General features: G+C 36.6%; 1 protein-coding gene across 1 annotated transcript; it reads right to left on the reverse strand.

Annotated features, from left to right (window-relative positions):
* Positions 1-2,461: 2,461 nt before the first annotated feature.
* Positions 2,462-13,204, reverse strand: LOC149541442 (uncharacterized). The gene is made up of 5 exons (XM_089796701.1): positions 12,999-13,204; positions 11,408-11,508; positions 11,106-11,300; positions 2,928-8,327; positions 2,462-2,829 (listed from the first exon to the last, which is right to left on the reverse strand). The coding sequence occupies exons 3-5, from the start codon at positions 11,217-11,219 to the stop codon at positions 2,749-2,751; spliced, it is 5,595 nt and encodes a 1,864-aa protein (XP_089652827.1). The 5' UTR covers positions 11,220-11,300; positions 11,408-11,508; positions 12,999-13,204; the 3' UTR covers positions 2,462-2,748.
* Positions 13,205-14,851: the final 1,647 nt, after the last annotated feature.

Here is a 14,851-nt window from a genome sequence, read left to right on the forward strand (position 1 = left end):
GTGATGAGTTCCATAATGGACTCTCTTTGAATTAGCAGAACATTTGGTGGTCTCCCTTGCTTGCCATCCAGGGTACTCCCCTTGCCAAGACTCAAGGTGCTAGTGCTCTGCATTTTTTCAAACAAGGCATCAAGACTCCTAAAGATCTTTTCTCTAGGGTTTCCATGAGTTTCAAATCCTGGGAAAATATGCAAGTCCAGTACCGTCTTGCCCATTCAGATTGACAGACTTTTGACTTATTGCTCTCTTCAATTCTAGTGCACTTAATTCATAAAGTGGGTATTTAGTCTATTATACCTTGGTGGCATGATTAGAAGTGGTATTTGCCACTCCTTTCACTAGTTACAAACCAAGACTAGGTTATAGATGGCTTTCTCCCCATCTGCCAATGGTGGATATGCTCAATTAGAGATGGCATTTGCAATCTTCTCTTTCTCAATGGAGAAAGCACTTTGACACTATTTGGAGTGCTATTATAGAACCCAAGATTGCCTATTTTGCTTGGTGTCTGGCTTTTCAAGGTCTTCCCCTTAGGCCTCAACTCAAGCATATTGGGGTTCCAGATCCTAGATGCCCTTTCTGTGGACAACAAGAGTCTTTCTTGCATATTTTCTAGTTTTGTGGATGTGCTCAAAATTACCGGCACTGGATTCATGACTTCTTTAAGTCATTTAGGCTTGAACCCTTTTCTTGCCACATGGCTATTTTGGGTGATTCCCCCAAAATCCCTCAAAAATTTACCCAAATTTGGCATACCTTTAGAATGGAAATTTTGTTCACTCTGTGGAAAGATAAAATGTTGTTCTTTTTACTCACAACTTTCTTGATATTAATATTGCTATGTACACTAAGGCGTGCATTTGTATTAATATTACTATGCAGATACAAGTTCAAGCAAACAAGGTGGCTTTGGAGGTGGCTCACGTGCAAGAGTTGTGTAATCACTAGGGCAATGCCCCTTGTACTATTGTCAGGGTACCTCTAGATGCCTCAGTTGATACCTTGACGCCTAGAGGCCACCACCAGTGGTGCCACTCCTTCGGCCACTGTTTGCACACTCCGCGCTCCCAGGCTTCTCGCCACCACTCTCCCAGCAATGGCGATGGTGGATGGAGGTGCTGCTTAGTTTCCTCGCCCTATGGTGGCACTAGCTAGTCCCCAATTCCTAGTGCTCGACGAGCGGCCTCTGAGAAATGGCCTCACCTAGAGTTGGCAAGTTTGCCTCTACGGCCAGAGATTAAGGATGCTGACCAAGCCACTGATCCTATTGATGCTACTACTAATGACAGCTGGACTATTCCCAGCCTGCCCCCAATCCTAAAGATGATTGGGGTTTTCATGATCATGACGAGCCACCTTACTTAGTAGGCATTGCTTTAGTTTCCTAAGGTTGCTTTATATGTTTTTTTGATGAATAGTTTATGATTTCGGCTTCAACTGTGTGAACTCTCGCGAGGTGATCTTGTATCCCTCGGCCCATTTTTGTGAATTGTAATCTTAGCATATTAATTAATAATAGAAAATATTCATCAAAACTAAACTCTAAATTGCTTTAGAAACCAAAAAATTAGAAACAATATATTCTATTTTATATTTAAACTAGTTTTAAAATCTATCAATCATACTTACACTTCACATATTTTAAAATATAAATATAAATTTTTAATTTCAATGGTGGGCCCTATTTGTCATTATGGAAAGAATAAATTAAAATATAGTCAATTGAAAATGATAATTTCTATTTAGAACTTAAATAATATTAAATACAAATTTAAATAATAAATTCAAAAGTATCAAATTTGATTTGTTTAAACTTAGAAATAAATAAATTTTATTAATAATTTTTTGAATAAATTAATATGTTAATAAAAGAGATTTTGGTTTTAAATCTTGAAGTTTTAGAAAAAAAAATCATTAATATATTTATGTCTAATTTTTTAGTTTTTAATAATTTGAAATGATTTTCTAGGCCTATTTTTCCGGTAATGAACATGTTATTTCTGATTGCCTCCTATTTTTTTGGCCTATAATGTCGGGCCTATTCCATTAACAAAAGACATTTCATATGTAACCGCCTTCCATTCTTTTTTCTTTACATGGAAGATTCCTTGGCATATTCCCATTACTACTCGACATAATAATCAAGTTAGATCTTTTTCTTATCAAGTAAGAGATCAAGACAGAATGGTCATTGAAAGAACTTAAATGGAACTCTGTCATCACAAGATATTTTTAATATTTTACCATTCAAGTGAAAGGTGACAATTTGAAATCAAGTTAGATCTTATTCTTATCAAGTAAAAGATCAAGACAGAATGATCATTGAAAGAACTTAAATGGAACTCCGTCATCACAATGTATTTTTAATATTTACCATTCAAGTGAAAAGTGACAATTTGAAATCAAGTTAGATCTTATCTTATCAAATAAAAGATCAAAGCAGAATGGTCATCACAAGATATTTTTAATAATCACCATTCAAGTGAAAAGTGACAATTTGAGATCCTTTATTTAAATAACCAAATTACATGTTATTTTCTCATATGGGATCCAGGCAGAATGGTCCAAAGAACTTAAATGGAAAACTCCATCGTCTAACAGGAGTTTTGAGTCCAAATTGCATGTACATAAAAAGTCTTATGCAATTGGAAGAATATATTGAAGCAACTTTGTGGAAATATTTATAGATAAAACATTTTGCAAGCAAATATTTATGAACATGGGTCACTTCTGTGACACGTAAGGCATTTATTCTGCCTTGTTTGGCCCTTTCTGTCTCTCTTCCAGATCATTTGACGATAAGTTGTGCAAAGCAGGTCTTTTGCCAACCTGCGGATGAACAATATAGTGATATACATTACAAAGATGAAGTACTGAGAAAAATGGAAGAGAATTCAAAGAGATTACAATGGAACAACTAAATTTACCTTGTTTTCTTTGCACACAATTGGCTCACCGAGAGAACCACAATTCTCCTCCTTAATCTCATTTTTCAGCTTGTTCCCCCAAGTCAACCGATCTTTTCTGCAGGTTTTCTCCTGAAAGTGAATAGAATCACAATTCTCCTTCTTGGCCATCGTGTCCTTGTACATGGCTTTGAGCTTGCGTAGACTTAGGCTAGTTAAGGGAGGGGAAATCTCCTTCTGAATCTGCTTGTTTACGTAAGTCACTTGTACTTGCTCATCTGGGTCACAGGTTTTCTCATGGAAGCGAGCATCTTCCATATAAAAAAGATGGAATTTATCCTGACAAAGTGTTTCCTCAAATTCTTTGGTGTTTTGCTGTTCATATCCCTGCAGTGCAAAAAGATTATTTTTTCCCAAACAAAGATCCTCTTCTTTCCTGTCCTTGATCATAGCTTTGAGCTTGCGTACACTTTGGCTTTCTAAGTCAGGAGATATCTTCTTTTGAATCTTGTCTACGTTCACTTGTACTTGCTCATCTGGGACACATGTAATCTCATGGAAGTGAGTGTCTTCTATATCAAGAAGGGTTTTATCCTGATGTTCCTCGAGTTCTTTGGTGTTTTGCTGTTCGCATTCCTGTAGTGCAAGAGAATTTTTATTTCCCAATCCAAGATCCTCTACTTCTCTGTCGTTATTAAATGCTTGCTGCAAATCCATCCCCAAAGCAAGTACTTCTAGCTTGAAATGTGACGTTTCTTGGTCATCATCAATCGGAACTGGAAAGTGCTGCTCTTCCTTAGGAGGTGTCCAAGGAACAAATTCCTCCCTCCCACAATAATCGTCACTAAAATCATTGAGTTTTTGATCCTTGATTGCATCTGGAACGAACTGTTTTTCCTTATAATGAATATGTTCCTTAGCGAGAGGTGCCTTATTTGAACCTGTTTCATCATGACAGTAAGAGTCTTCAATTCTCTCTTCTACGCATGCTGAGTATAATGCATTCTTACCATCTACCACTTCAGAAGTAAATTTCTTCATCTGATCTTCACTATCAATTTGGGCAGAAGATGATACAAGTGTTGCCCTTACATCAGTCTGATTGCCATTAACAATTGAAGGGACTGACAATCTTTCCACCAGGTCGGCTTTGCCATTACCAATCGAGACACTGGTTACTGCTTTAGAGACATCCTCGCTGATGTGAACTTTAATATCATCGAAGACATCCTCATCTTCTAATCCAGTTGATAGTTCCTTATAAGACTTGTCATTACAGAATTGGAATTTCCTTTCCATTACGCTATAAGAAAAGACTAATTTTGCCCCAACCTTTGGCTCCAGGTGCATTGTTCCAACCTCAGTTTGATCGTGGCCTTCAGGAATGCTGATACCTTGTTGTATCGGCTTCAACAAATTTGTTTCATCTTTACCACCAGAAGCTTCACTACAAGGAGATTGCATATTCTCTGCTTCAGTTTTCTTATTACTATCAGCTATGCTCACAGGTTTTAGAGTCTGCCCCTTACTCTCCTCATCTTTGTTGCCAGGAGATTCATTTTCTTTACCACACACAATTTCTGGCTCAGTTCCATTAGGGCTTTCAGCTATGCTCATACTATCCTCCTGCATAGACTCCCCCTGACTCTCCTCATCTTTGATGCCAGGAGCTTTGTCTTCTTGAGGAGACAAAGTTTCTGGCTCAGTTTCATTGTTACTATCAGATAAGCTTGAAGTCTTCCCCTGACTCTCCTCAACTTTGATGCGAGGAGATTCACTTTCTTGACCACACATAGTTTCTGGCTCAGTTTCATTGTTACTATCAGATAAGATCACAGTTTTACGTGAAGTCTTCCCCTGACTCTCCTCAACTTTGATGCGAGGAGATTCACTTTCTTGACCACACATAATTTCTGACTCAGTTCTATCAGGGCTTTCAGATGTGCTTCTACCTTCCTGAATAGACTTCCCTTGACTCTCCTCGTTCTTGATGCCAGGAGCTTTGCCTTCTTGAATACACATAGTTTCTGGCTGAGTTTCATAAATAATATCAGCTATACTTACAGTTTTCTGTACAGCCTTCCCCTGATTCTCCTTGTCGTTGATGCCAAGATATTCACTTTCTTTACCACACACAATTTCTGGTTCAGTTCCATTACGGCATTCAGCTATGCTCATACTATGCTCCTGCATAGACTCCCCCTGACTCTCCTCATCTTTGATGCTAGGAGCTTTGTCTTCTTGAGGAGACATAGTTTCTGGCTCAGTTTCATTGTTACTATCAGATAAGCTCACAGTTTTATGTGAAGTCTTCCCCTGACTCTCCTCAACTTTGATGCAGGGAGATTCACTTTCTTGGCCATACATAATTTCTGACTCAGTTCTATCAGAGCTTTCAGCTGTGCTCCTACCTTCCTGAATAGACTCCCCTTGACTCTCCTCGTCGTTGATGCCAGGAGCTTTGCCTTCTTGAGCACACATAGTCTCTGGCTCAGTTTCATAAATAATATCAGCTATACTCACAGTTTTCTGTACAGCCTTCCCCTGATTCTCCTCATCTTCGATGCCAAGAGATTCACTTTGTTGGCCACACACCATTTCTGGCTCAGTTCCATTAGGGTGTTTAGCTGTGTTCCTACTGTCTTGCACAGACTCACCCTGATTCTCCTCTTCTCTGATGCTAGAAGTTGTGCCTTCTTGAGCACACATAGTCTCTGGCTCAGTTTCATTAGGGCTTTCAGCTTCTCGATCACACATGGTTTCTATCTTGATTCCTTTAGGGCTTTCAGCTCTGCTTACACCTTCCTGAATGGAATTGCCCTGACTTACCTCATCTTTGATGCGAGGAGCTTTCCCTTCTTGAGCACACATAGTTTCTGCAGCTTGGCTCACAGCTTCCGGCATAGACTCTCCATGATTTACCTCATCTTTGATGCCAGGAGCTTCACCTTCTTGAGCAGCACACATAGTTTCTAACATAGTTCCATTAGAGCATTTAGCTATGCGCACACCTTCCTGTAGACTCTCCTCATCTTTGATGCCAGGAGCTTTCCCTTCTTGAGCACACGTAGTTTCTGTAGCTTGGCTCACAGCTTCCGGCATGGACTCCCCATGATTTACCTCATCTTTGATGCCGGGAGCTTCACCATTAGAGCATTTAGCTATGCTCACACCTTCCTGTAGACTCTCCTCATCTTTGATGCCAGGAGTTTTTGACTCGGTTACATTAAATCTTTCAGACATGTCCATGCCTTCCTTAATTGAGTCTGCATGACCCTCCATATCTTTGAAGCTGGGAGGAGCTCTGCCTTCTTGAGAACACGTTTGTAGCGCAGCTCCATTAGGGCTTTCAGCTATGCTCACACCTTCATGCATAGACTCCCCTTCAAAAGCTCCAGTGTTCCCTTCTGCTTCCCCTACGTTTTTCACATCGGCTGAGTCGTGTGAATTTTGAATCTGATTTGCTTGTGTAAAAATGGAGACTTCCTTGTTATTCTTTCTTGCAGATCCCTCCATTGAATCTCCGTCAAGGAACTTTGGACACTCTTTGTTTGCACGCTTCTTGGCAGAAACTTTGACTGATGTCTCTGCTGGATCATATTTGACTATTTTGTCACTCGAATTTTTTATTCTTTTAGAAGCTCTAGGGGTTTCCTTTACAAAATCTTCCCCAATGTACTTCCTTCTAGGTAATGATCTTTTGATCAAAGGTTGAGTATCCAGCCCTTTCAACGCATTTGCCCTTGTTGATCTCCTACAGATTGGACTCCGATCTTTAATTTCATCATCCACTACTTGAATGTTCTCTTCAGCAGCTTCTTCAGATCTTTTTCTTGATGAGCTTCTCCCCTTTGTCCTGGAGATTTCTTCATCTTTCACATTGTCTGTCCACTTTATGTTCTCTTCTGTAGCTTCCTCAATTTTTTGAGTCGACAACTTTCCTTTGGGCATATTCTCAGGGACTTCCTTGACCGATTCAGCTGTAGCTTCTGCAATTTCAACTGATTCATCATTCGTATCACTTGTCCCACTGCCTTCTTCGACACTATGATTTGCACAAATCGTATTGTCTTCTTCTGCAACTTCTTTTACTGCATCAAATTTTTTCCTTATTGGCTTGTGCCTATTCTCATGGACTTCTTTGACAGATCCGTCTTTTGCATTATTTGTTCCTTGAATGATTTCTTCTGCTGCTTCTTCCAGTTTATCCACTCTATTTCTTGATGGCCTTGCCTTCGATCTAGGCCTTAGGATGACTTCAAATGAGTGATTATTTGCATCAACCGACTCTTGAATTCCCTCTTCTGTGACCATTTCTACTTTATCAACTTTCTTTCTTAACAATCTACTATTGGCCCTAGTCTTGGCGACTCCAACTGATCCATTGTTTGCTTCATCACTTCCTTCTCCTTGTTCACATGACTCGTGTTCTTGTTGCAGAGGTTTGACATCCTCTTCATTTGTTGAGATTTGATTGCTGCTCCCTTCTGTAGCCATTTCCATTTCTTCAACTTTTTTTCTTGATAACCTTCCCTTGGGCCTTGCTTTGGGGACTGCTTTAACTGATCCATTGTTTGCCTCATCGCTTCCTTTTCCGTTTTCAGATAAATCATCTTCCGGCTTCAGAGTTTTAGCATCCTCTGTATCAATTGACACTTGTATTCTCTCTTCTGTAGTCTGTTCTGATTTATCAACTTGCTTTCTTGGCAACCCTCTTTTGGGCCTTGCTTTGGGAGCTTCTTCAACTGATCCATTCTTTGGCTCTTCATTTTCTTTTCTTTTTTCACATGAATCATGCTCCTGCTGCTGAGATTTAGCATCTTTTGTATGAGTTGACACTATAATGCTCTCTTCTGTAGCCATTTCCACTTCATCCACTTTCTTTGGCCTAGTCTCCGTGACTTCTTCAACTGATCCATTATTTGCTCCATAACTTTCTTCATCATTTTCACATGAATTATATTTCTGTTGCAAAGGTTTTGCATCATCTGTATCAGTTGCATAACAGGTTCTCGTTTTGGGATTTTTAGCATTCGTGTCCTTTTTACAGGTTCTGCCTCTTCTCGCCTTAACAGAAATGTATGGGGTAACAGCATCTGATGCTTCATCAACATCTTTATCCAGTATCTTTCTTTGCCTTATTGTGCTCCTAGATTTTTCTGTTCGATCTCCACCTTTCCCTTTTAGAGTTTTGGTGGCAGTTTTTATGTGTATTTCTTTCAATGGAGACAGAGCTTCATCATCATCCAACACAATAGGCTCTTCTGCACTCTTACCCTCTGCAGCAACTTCACGTTTCTTTGATTTGGTGCATCGTCTGGGATTATCTGAAATATCAGTTTGAACAGACTTGTCACCAGTGTCTTCAGATGCAACTTGTTGCTTCTGATACTTATCATCAGAAGGTTTATTATCGTCAACCTGAAACATCGAATGGGTCAAATTATGAAAAGACTCATTAGGTACTACAGAATCCAATATGAATAGAATTACATTTTTAGAAAAAGGTTCCAGATCATTTGAATCCAACAACCAAAAATTAACTTGAAAAAAATTAAATGCAACTAGTTGGGACAAATGTTTGACTCATTACTTCTCAGAAAACTCGAAGCAATCTAGAATAATAGTATAGGACTGGCTCATCAACTACCAGATCTGCAAAGGAAACATTTTTTGAGATCAAACTATGAAGGCCGTATATGTGCCCACATGTTGTAACTCTGTCTGAAACCTAAATTGGTTCTAGAAGAAAGGCCCTAGATGATTAGCATTCGTTCCAAATTAGGTTATACAGTAGAAATTTAGAGGAGAAAATATTGATAGCTGATGTATACTGGGATGTAAGAATCAGCTAAGTTCATCTATGCGTGTCTGTAAATGATGAGCATGTCTTTCTTCATTAGATATTAATAAGTGATGAGCACCTAATGATTGATTGACTTAGTCGTTGGTTTTCTCTTGTTTTAAGAAGCTATCTATCTATTTTCCCTCATTTTACAGATGCATGTTTGCAACCTAGTTCAATCAATGCTTTCGACCCAAAAGAAATTATTCATAACAACAGTTTCCTATTAAAGAGAACCCAAAATGCTAAAAAAAAAATTTGGAAGACATCCCTAGTACTTTAACATGTTTTAATAGTTTTGATAGCATTTGTCGATTAAGTGTTCAATAATTCAATGACTTTATAGTACTTGTTATTTAACGAAATGTATACTTCAGATCCAAAAGGCAACAAATCATGTGATATGAAATTGGTGCTCTAATAAAACTCATTGATCTACCTTTTTGAGGGCCTAGAAAACTTTTGTCAAGCCGTTGGTACTTAAGTAAATATCATCAAAACCAAAATCATGATTCTTTCTTTAAAAAGGAACACACAGCAAATTACCTTTCATTTTGAAGGCAACCCATTGAAAATAGTTAAAGAATACAGATTCTTGAGGTAGACTTCCACTATAAGCTCAGATCAAAGACTTGTAGGACATAAAGAATACAAGGAAGCTGGAAAAGCTAGACTTTGCGACTGAAAAATCAAATAAATCCTTTTTTATTTTCTGGTCATGCCAGTGGGCCTCTATGGTTGTGAAGTTTGGGTTGGCAGCACACTAAGCTGCAGTTAGAGAGAGAATTCTGAAGTGCCTAATTTCAAACAATCTTAAGATCAAAACATTAGTCTCATATGAAATCCTTTTGGCAGAAGCAGGGATTTTTCCATTGGAGGCATCAACGATAACCCACCTAATAATTTATTTAAATAAGGTTGAAAACATGGATAACAAACACTGGCCCAAAATAGATACGAGCAAGTGGAACATCGAGGTGCATGAATGTCCTAATACCAATGAAAAAATAAAAAAGGGTGTGATAGAAAAATTTGAGACTAATATGTGGACTGATTTTATTGGGTGTACAAAAACCATATTACATCAAAGAGTTCAAACCCGACTAGGGAGCATCAAGAAAAATCTTATTTAGAGGCAGTTTAAAGAAAAAGCATGGTTGTTTGTTAATTGTACAATTGACAACAGGATTGCATCATCTCAGGTATGAGAGAGGCAAGAGGGAACTTGTATATTCGACAACAAGGACATAGTGGAAATGGAATGACAGTTCATCATAGAATATGTCACTTTTGAGGATATTTGTATCCAATATGAACACAGCTTGAAGGTTGGTGATAGGATCAACACAGCTTTTTACTCAAGATTCATAGTAGATCCGACTTCAGAGTATGAAGATCATTTGAGGATGCTATTCCCCGGTTTCTTAAACTTGGTCTTGTGGATGTCATTGATACTCATTCATTCATGTTGAACACATCAACAAAAAGTATGAGCATCTGGCGTCAGCATCATATTTGACGATATGAACGTAAAGCCATTGATAATAAGGAAGGACATTGCCAAATAAGCTGTTATAAAAGAATGAGAGTTAAAAAATGAAAGTGATTCAAAGTTGCTATGTATGGTTTTAAGAGAAGCTAGAGTGCATCAATATACATTAGAAAATGATGAGTTCCTTATTTATTTTAATAGGCTCCTAGTCTGGCCATTTTTGTAGTAAGTTCACGTTGATTGATTAGTTGATATGGTTGTGGATTTTTACTCTTTCTGAGAAAGTCATCTATTGATCCTGTAAGAGTTTATGGATGTAGTTTTGAGAAACATAACAGTATATCTGAAGAAATCCCGGGCCTAGTCTGCAAACTACCACTACTTTTGACCAAAAAAAATAAAAATTATCTGGGGTTAATTGCAATGAATGGTTTCTTATAGAATGATGAGCACAGATTCATTCCTTATTTATTTAATAGGCTCCTAGTCTGGTCATTTTTGTAGTAATTTCACGTTGATTAGTGGATTTAGTTGTTGATTTTCTCTCTTTCCAAAAAAGTCATTAATTGATCCTGTAAGAGTTTATGGATTAGTTTTGAGAAACATAACAGTATATCTGAAGAAATCCCGGGACTAATCAGCAAACTATCACTACATTTGACAATTTTTTTTTTTAAATCTGGGATTAAGAACAATGAACGGTTTCTAATAAAAGAAAAATTAGAAGACTGAAGAAGAATCGGGGAATCCATCTGCTACTAACAAAGTGTTGGATCGGTATATATAAAGCACACGAATTCATTTCGTAAAAGTAAAACAAAACCTCAAGAGCAAGCGTAATAGTTTAGGGTTTAGAACTTACATTGAGGAGAGCAGTAAGCGCCTCGGCCATGGAAACATTTGTCAAGTTGGCAGGAATGCCATGCTTTTTGCATAAGGCCTGGAGTTCCCTTCTGTTTAGAGTAAAATAATCCATTCTGTAAAATACAAATCCTTTACTCTACTCTAAAGCCTTTTTTCCTTTCTAATGAAGTAACGATGGCAGATTTATTCCCTCCTGCAGACATTTCATTCAATTAAGAAACATGAAAAAGCCTCTATCAATTACTTATAAATAACAAATTCAGAAAGCAACAGGCCGTTACAGAAATTTAAATTTCCCACCTTATGGCAGAGTGAGATATACAGGTGACAACGAGTGATCCTAGTTTTTCTCTGATAATATGTTATCCAAAATGCTGGACCAACGGTGAATCCCCTTTTTCCTGCAGGCTTAAAAATCAGAAGCGTTAAAAAAATTCCTTACGGAAATTTATCTGCTACAACCTATTGACATATTAGGATTTGAGGGAGCCAGTAAATGATGATTCAAAAAATAATCCAAATGTCCAGAAAATAAAAAACGCTACAGAAATGAATTCCTATCAATTCAAATTGAAAGGACTTCTGATTTGAGTTCTCTACAATTTCATAGGTCAGTCTACGATTTCACATGTCAGATCGCCCAGTATTATAAACTTTAACAATATAACTGAGGTTATTTCAACGTTCAAGTCCCCTACCAGAAGAAGGCAGCATGAAAACAACAATATAACTGAGGCTATTTCTAGGTTCAAGTCCCCTACCAGAAGAAGGCAGCATGAAAGTATATTTCCACTCAGTGAGGTAATATTGCGTATGGTGCACATTCCAATGCGAATTATATTTACAAATCTTTAGGATGTGATTCAATCAAAAGCCAGGTCGCATATATTTAAGGCACTCTTAATATTTTCCAAGCTACAAAGTGACGGGAAAAATACTAGTACAAACCTTAAGAATGTCCTCTATTATTTGTCTAGCTGCAAATCTAAACAAGACAAATACTACAAACAAACTCTCGTTTACAAATTTCAAAGGATATTTTACAGGCATGACCCAGAGCGCATGTATGAAGACTTCCAATAAATTTACCCAAAGTTAAAATGCCAAAAGAAACCAAACATTTCAGCAGAGCTTGTTAAACTTCAAAAATGCAAGCCTTAAGAACACCTTACTAATATTTATCCAGCTGCAAACCTAAAGAAGAAAAATACTGCAAGGTCACGTTTACGAATCTCAAGAATATTTTATAAAGATTTTCAATAAACTTAGCCAAAGTTAAAATGCCAAAAGAAAGCAAACATTTCAGCAGAGCTTGTTAAACTTCCTAAAAATGCATTCCGACATTACCAGCTGCCCATAACCTTACCCAAGCTCTATCATGCAAAAAGGCACAGCGCATTCAGTTTCTATTGTTTTTTACTTTTTCAGGTATTCATTTCTCCCAAATAAAGATAATCTTAGAGTTTTCGAAGCTTTTGGCTGTAACAAATGCATACCTAGTTTTCATCCTATTACTCTGTTATCTACCAAATTTAAAATGCTTAAAGAAACCAAATATTTCAGCAGATCCTGTCAAACTTCTTGAAAAATACATTCCAAAGGTTACCCCGCCCTACATATCAGCAACCCAGAAGGGCCAGAACTTAACCCTAGACCTATCATGGAAAAAGACACAGCACTTTCAGTTTATATATATTTTCCATTGCAGGTATTCATTTCAGTAAATCAGAACAAATTTTAGTCTTTTCGAAGTCGATTGTAATTGTATTTGATTGTTTTTGGCTGTAAAATAATGCATACCCTGGTTATATCCTAAATATATGTTTATCAATACTACAGATAACGCCGAACGAAGAAAAATAACAACTGTCCTTAGGAAATAAAACGGTACCTTGGATTTGAACGTATACACTGTTGAATGCCGCAAGAAATCTGTAACTCTGTTCTCAAAATACAGCGAAAAACGAAGAATGAGAAGTTGGATCGCACCCCATTTATTGTGCAAGGAAAAGATGACCGTTGGTCTTGACCTTATGCGTTTTGTCTGTTTTAGAACATGTGAGAGGAAATTCAAAAGTTATTTAATGAGTTTAGGACAAACGGCTATATGACGCGGCATGCTCCTTTTGTTTTTAATTGTTGTCAGTAAAACAACTTTACGAGCTGTTCGTAGAATACCTTAAATGTTCGTTTAGAGGTAAAAACAGATTACCGTAAGGAATTAAATTTTGGTAAACATGGTGACTGGTTTTTACAATTGAGAAAATTTATTTATTTTCATAAATATTTTCATGAGATACATGTACTTAGAGATATTATTGATTGATTAATTAAGATAGATATTTCAAGTTTATTTGAGAAATTTTCAGGTCTTTATTAGGATATTTATATAAGTTTATTTCAAACTATGATAAAATATTTATTTATATGTGTGATATATAATTATATTTATAATTTTATAATTTAATTATTTTTTCTAAATGTAGATTTATTTCAAGATTAGTTACTTATAATATGTAGACATTTATAAGTTATTCTAAGATGTTTTTAAATACAAATGAAATTCATAATTGGATTGCAAATTAATTATTTAAAATATAAAGATAAATAAAATTTAAAACTGTAAAATAAGTTCTAAGTGTTAGTTCATGACTCCATTTAGCGGATCACTTCATTACCTTCATGGGCAAGATCACGTCCTTCATTACGAGAGCGACTCGATTAGTCAGTGCTAGATGAGGTGCATTTCTCCAAGGGTAGATAACTGGGGGTGAATCAATTATAACAAGTTATCCTATGGGCCTTAAAAACACTTTTCAACAACTTAAACTTCTTAATCTTTCAGATGGTAAACAAATCTAACGTTATAATTCAAACTGATAAAAACTTTGCATCAAATTGTCAACTTACCTCTTCTGGAAGATTTTACATTGCAAATTGCTCGTTGTGGATAGGTTGAAATGTATAATGGTTCAACTAGCCAGATGCCCATTCTATCATAAATCAAAGAGCATGAGACATATTTTTTGGGGCTCCTAGTTTGTGAAAAAACAATGGAATTTTGTTTTCAATTATTTGTTTGCTATTTTTTATCACAAGCAAGTTGGAAAGAGGCTCTTCTGGGGGTTGGTTTACATATCGTTGATGGTGTGTAGAAGGTTATATTATTCCATAAATGGAGGACAAGATGTACAATTGTCTTAAATAATCACAATAGTCCTCATCTAGAATTTGTATTATTAAGGCTTTACTCAAACATTTTCTACTGTCTAATATTACTTTTCTCTTAATTACAGGTTGTTGGAAAAGATTGGACTTTCAAATTGAACGAATTAAAGCTTGGATTAACCAACTACTTGGTAAGAAGGAGGTCAATATAGGGCATCACATAGTAGCATTTCTATAAGACTTATCTTGCATATTTTTGTAATTTGTATTGCAGTTACTATTTCTATTGCTCCACCTATGTCATGTTCTCTATTTTGTATTATTGTTGCTATTTGTATTGCTACAACTATGCCATGTTCTCTATTTTGTAATGTTTTTTTTGTTTGTATTGCTATAGCAATGCCATATACTCTATTTTGTGTATCTAGTTGATTTTCTTGCAGTCTTTAACTAGAACTTTGTAACATGCATTTTTTAAATTTTTAAATTTTTTTTTGAGAAAACACTATCAACTTATCGTTCCTTAATATAATGAGTATCAAAGTAAACATATGGTATATATAGAGTTGCAACATT

Source organism: Cupressus sempervirens, chromosome 8 (genome assembly GCF_028749045.1).
Source record: "Cupressus sempervirens isolate cs-2001-9-10 chromosome 8, ASM2874904v1, whole genome shotgun sequence".
Classification (NCBI taxonomy): domain Eukaryota; kingdom Viridiplantae; phylum Streptophyta; class Pinopsida; order Cupressales; family Cupressaceae; genus Cupressus; species Cupressus sempervirens.

Coding starts and splice junctions, on each gene's coding strand:
- LOC149541442 (XM_089796701.1), bottom strand. CDS start 11,219: ATGGATTATTTTACTCTAAACAGAAGGGAACTCCAGGCCTTATGCAAA. Junction 8,328..11,105: donor CGCTTACTGCTCTCCTCAAT/GTAAGTTCTAAA, acceptor TCGATGTTTCAG/GTTGACGATAATAAACCTTC. Junction 2,830..2,927: donor TTGTGTGCAAAGAAAACAAG/GTAAATTTAGTT, acceptor GTTCATCCGCAG/GTTGGCAAAAGACCTGCTTT.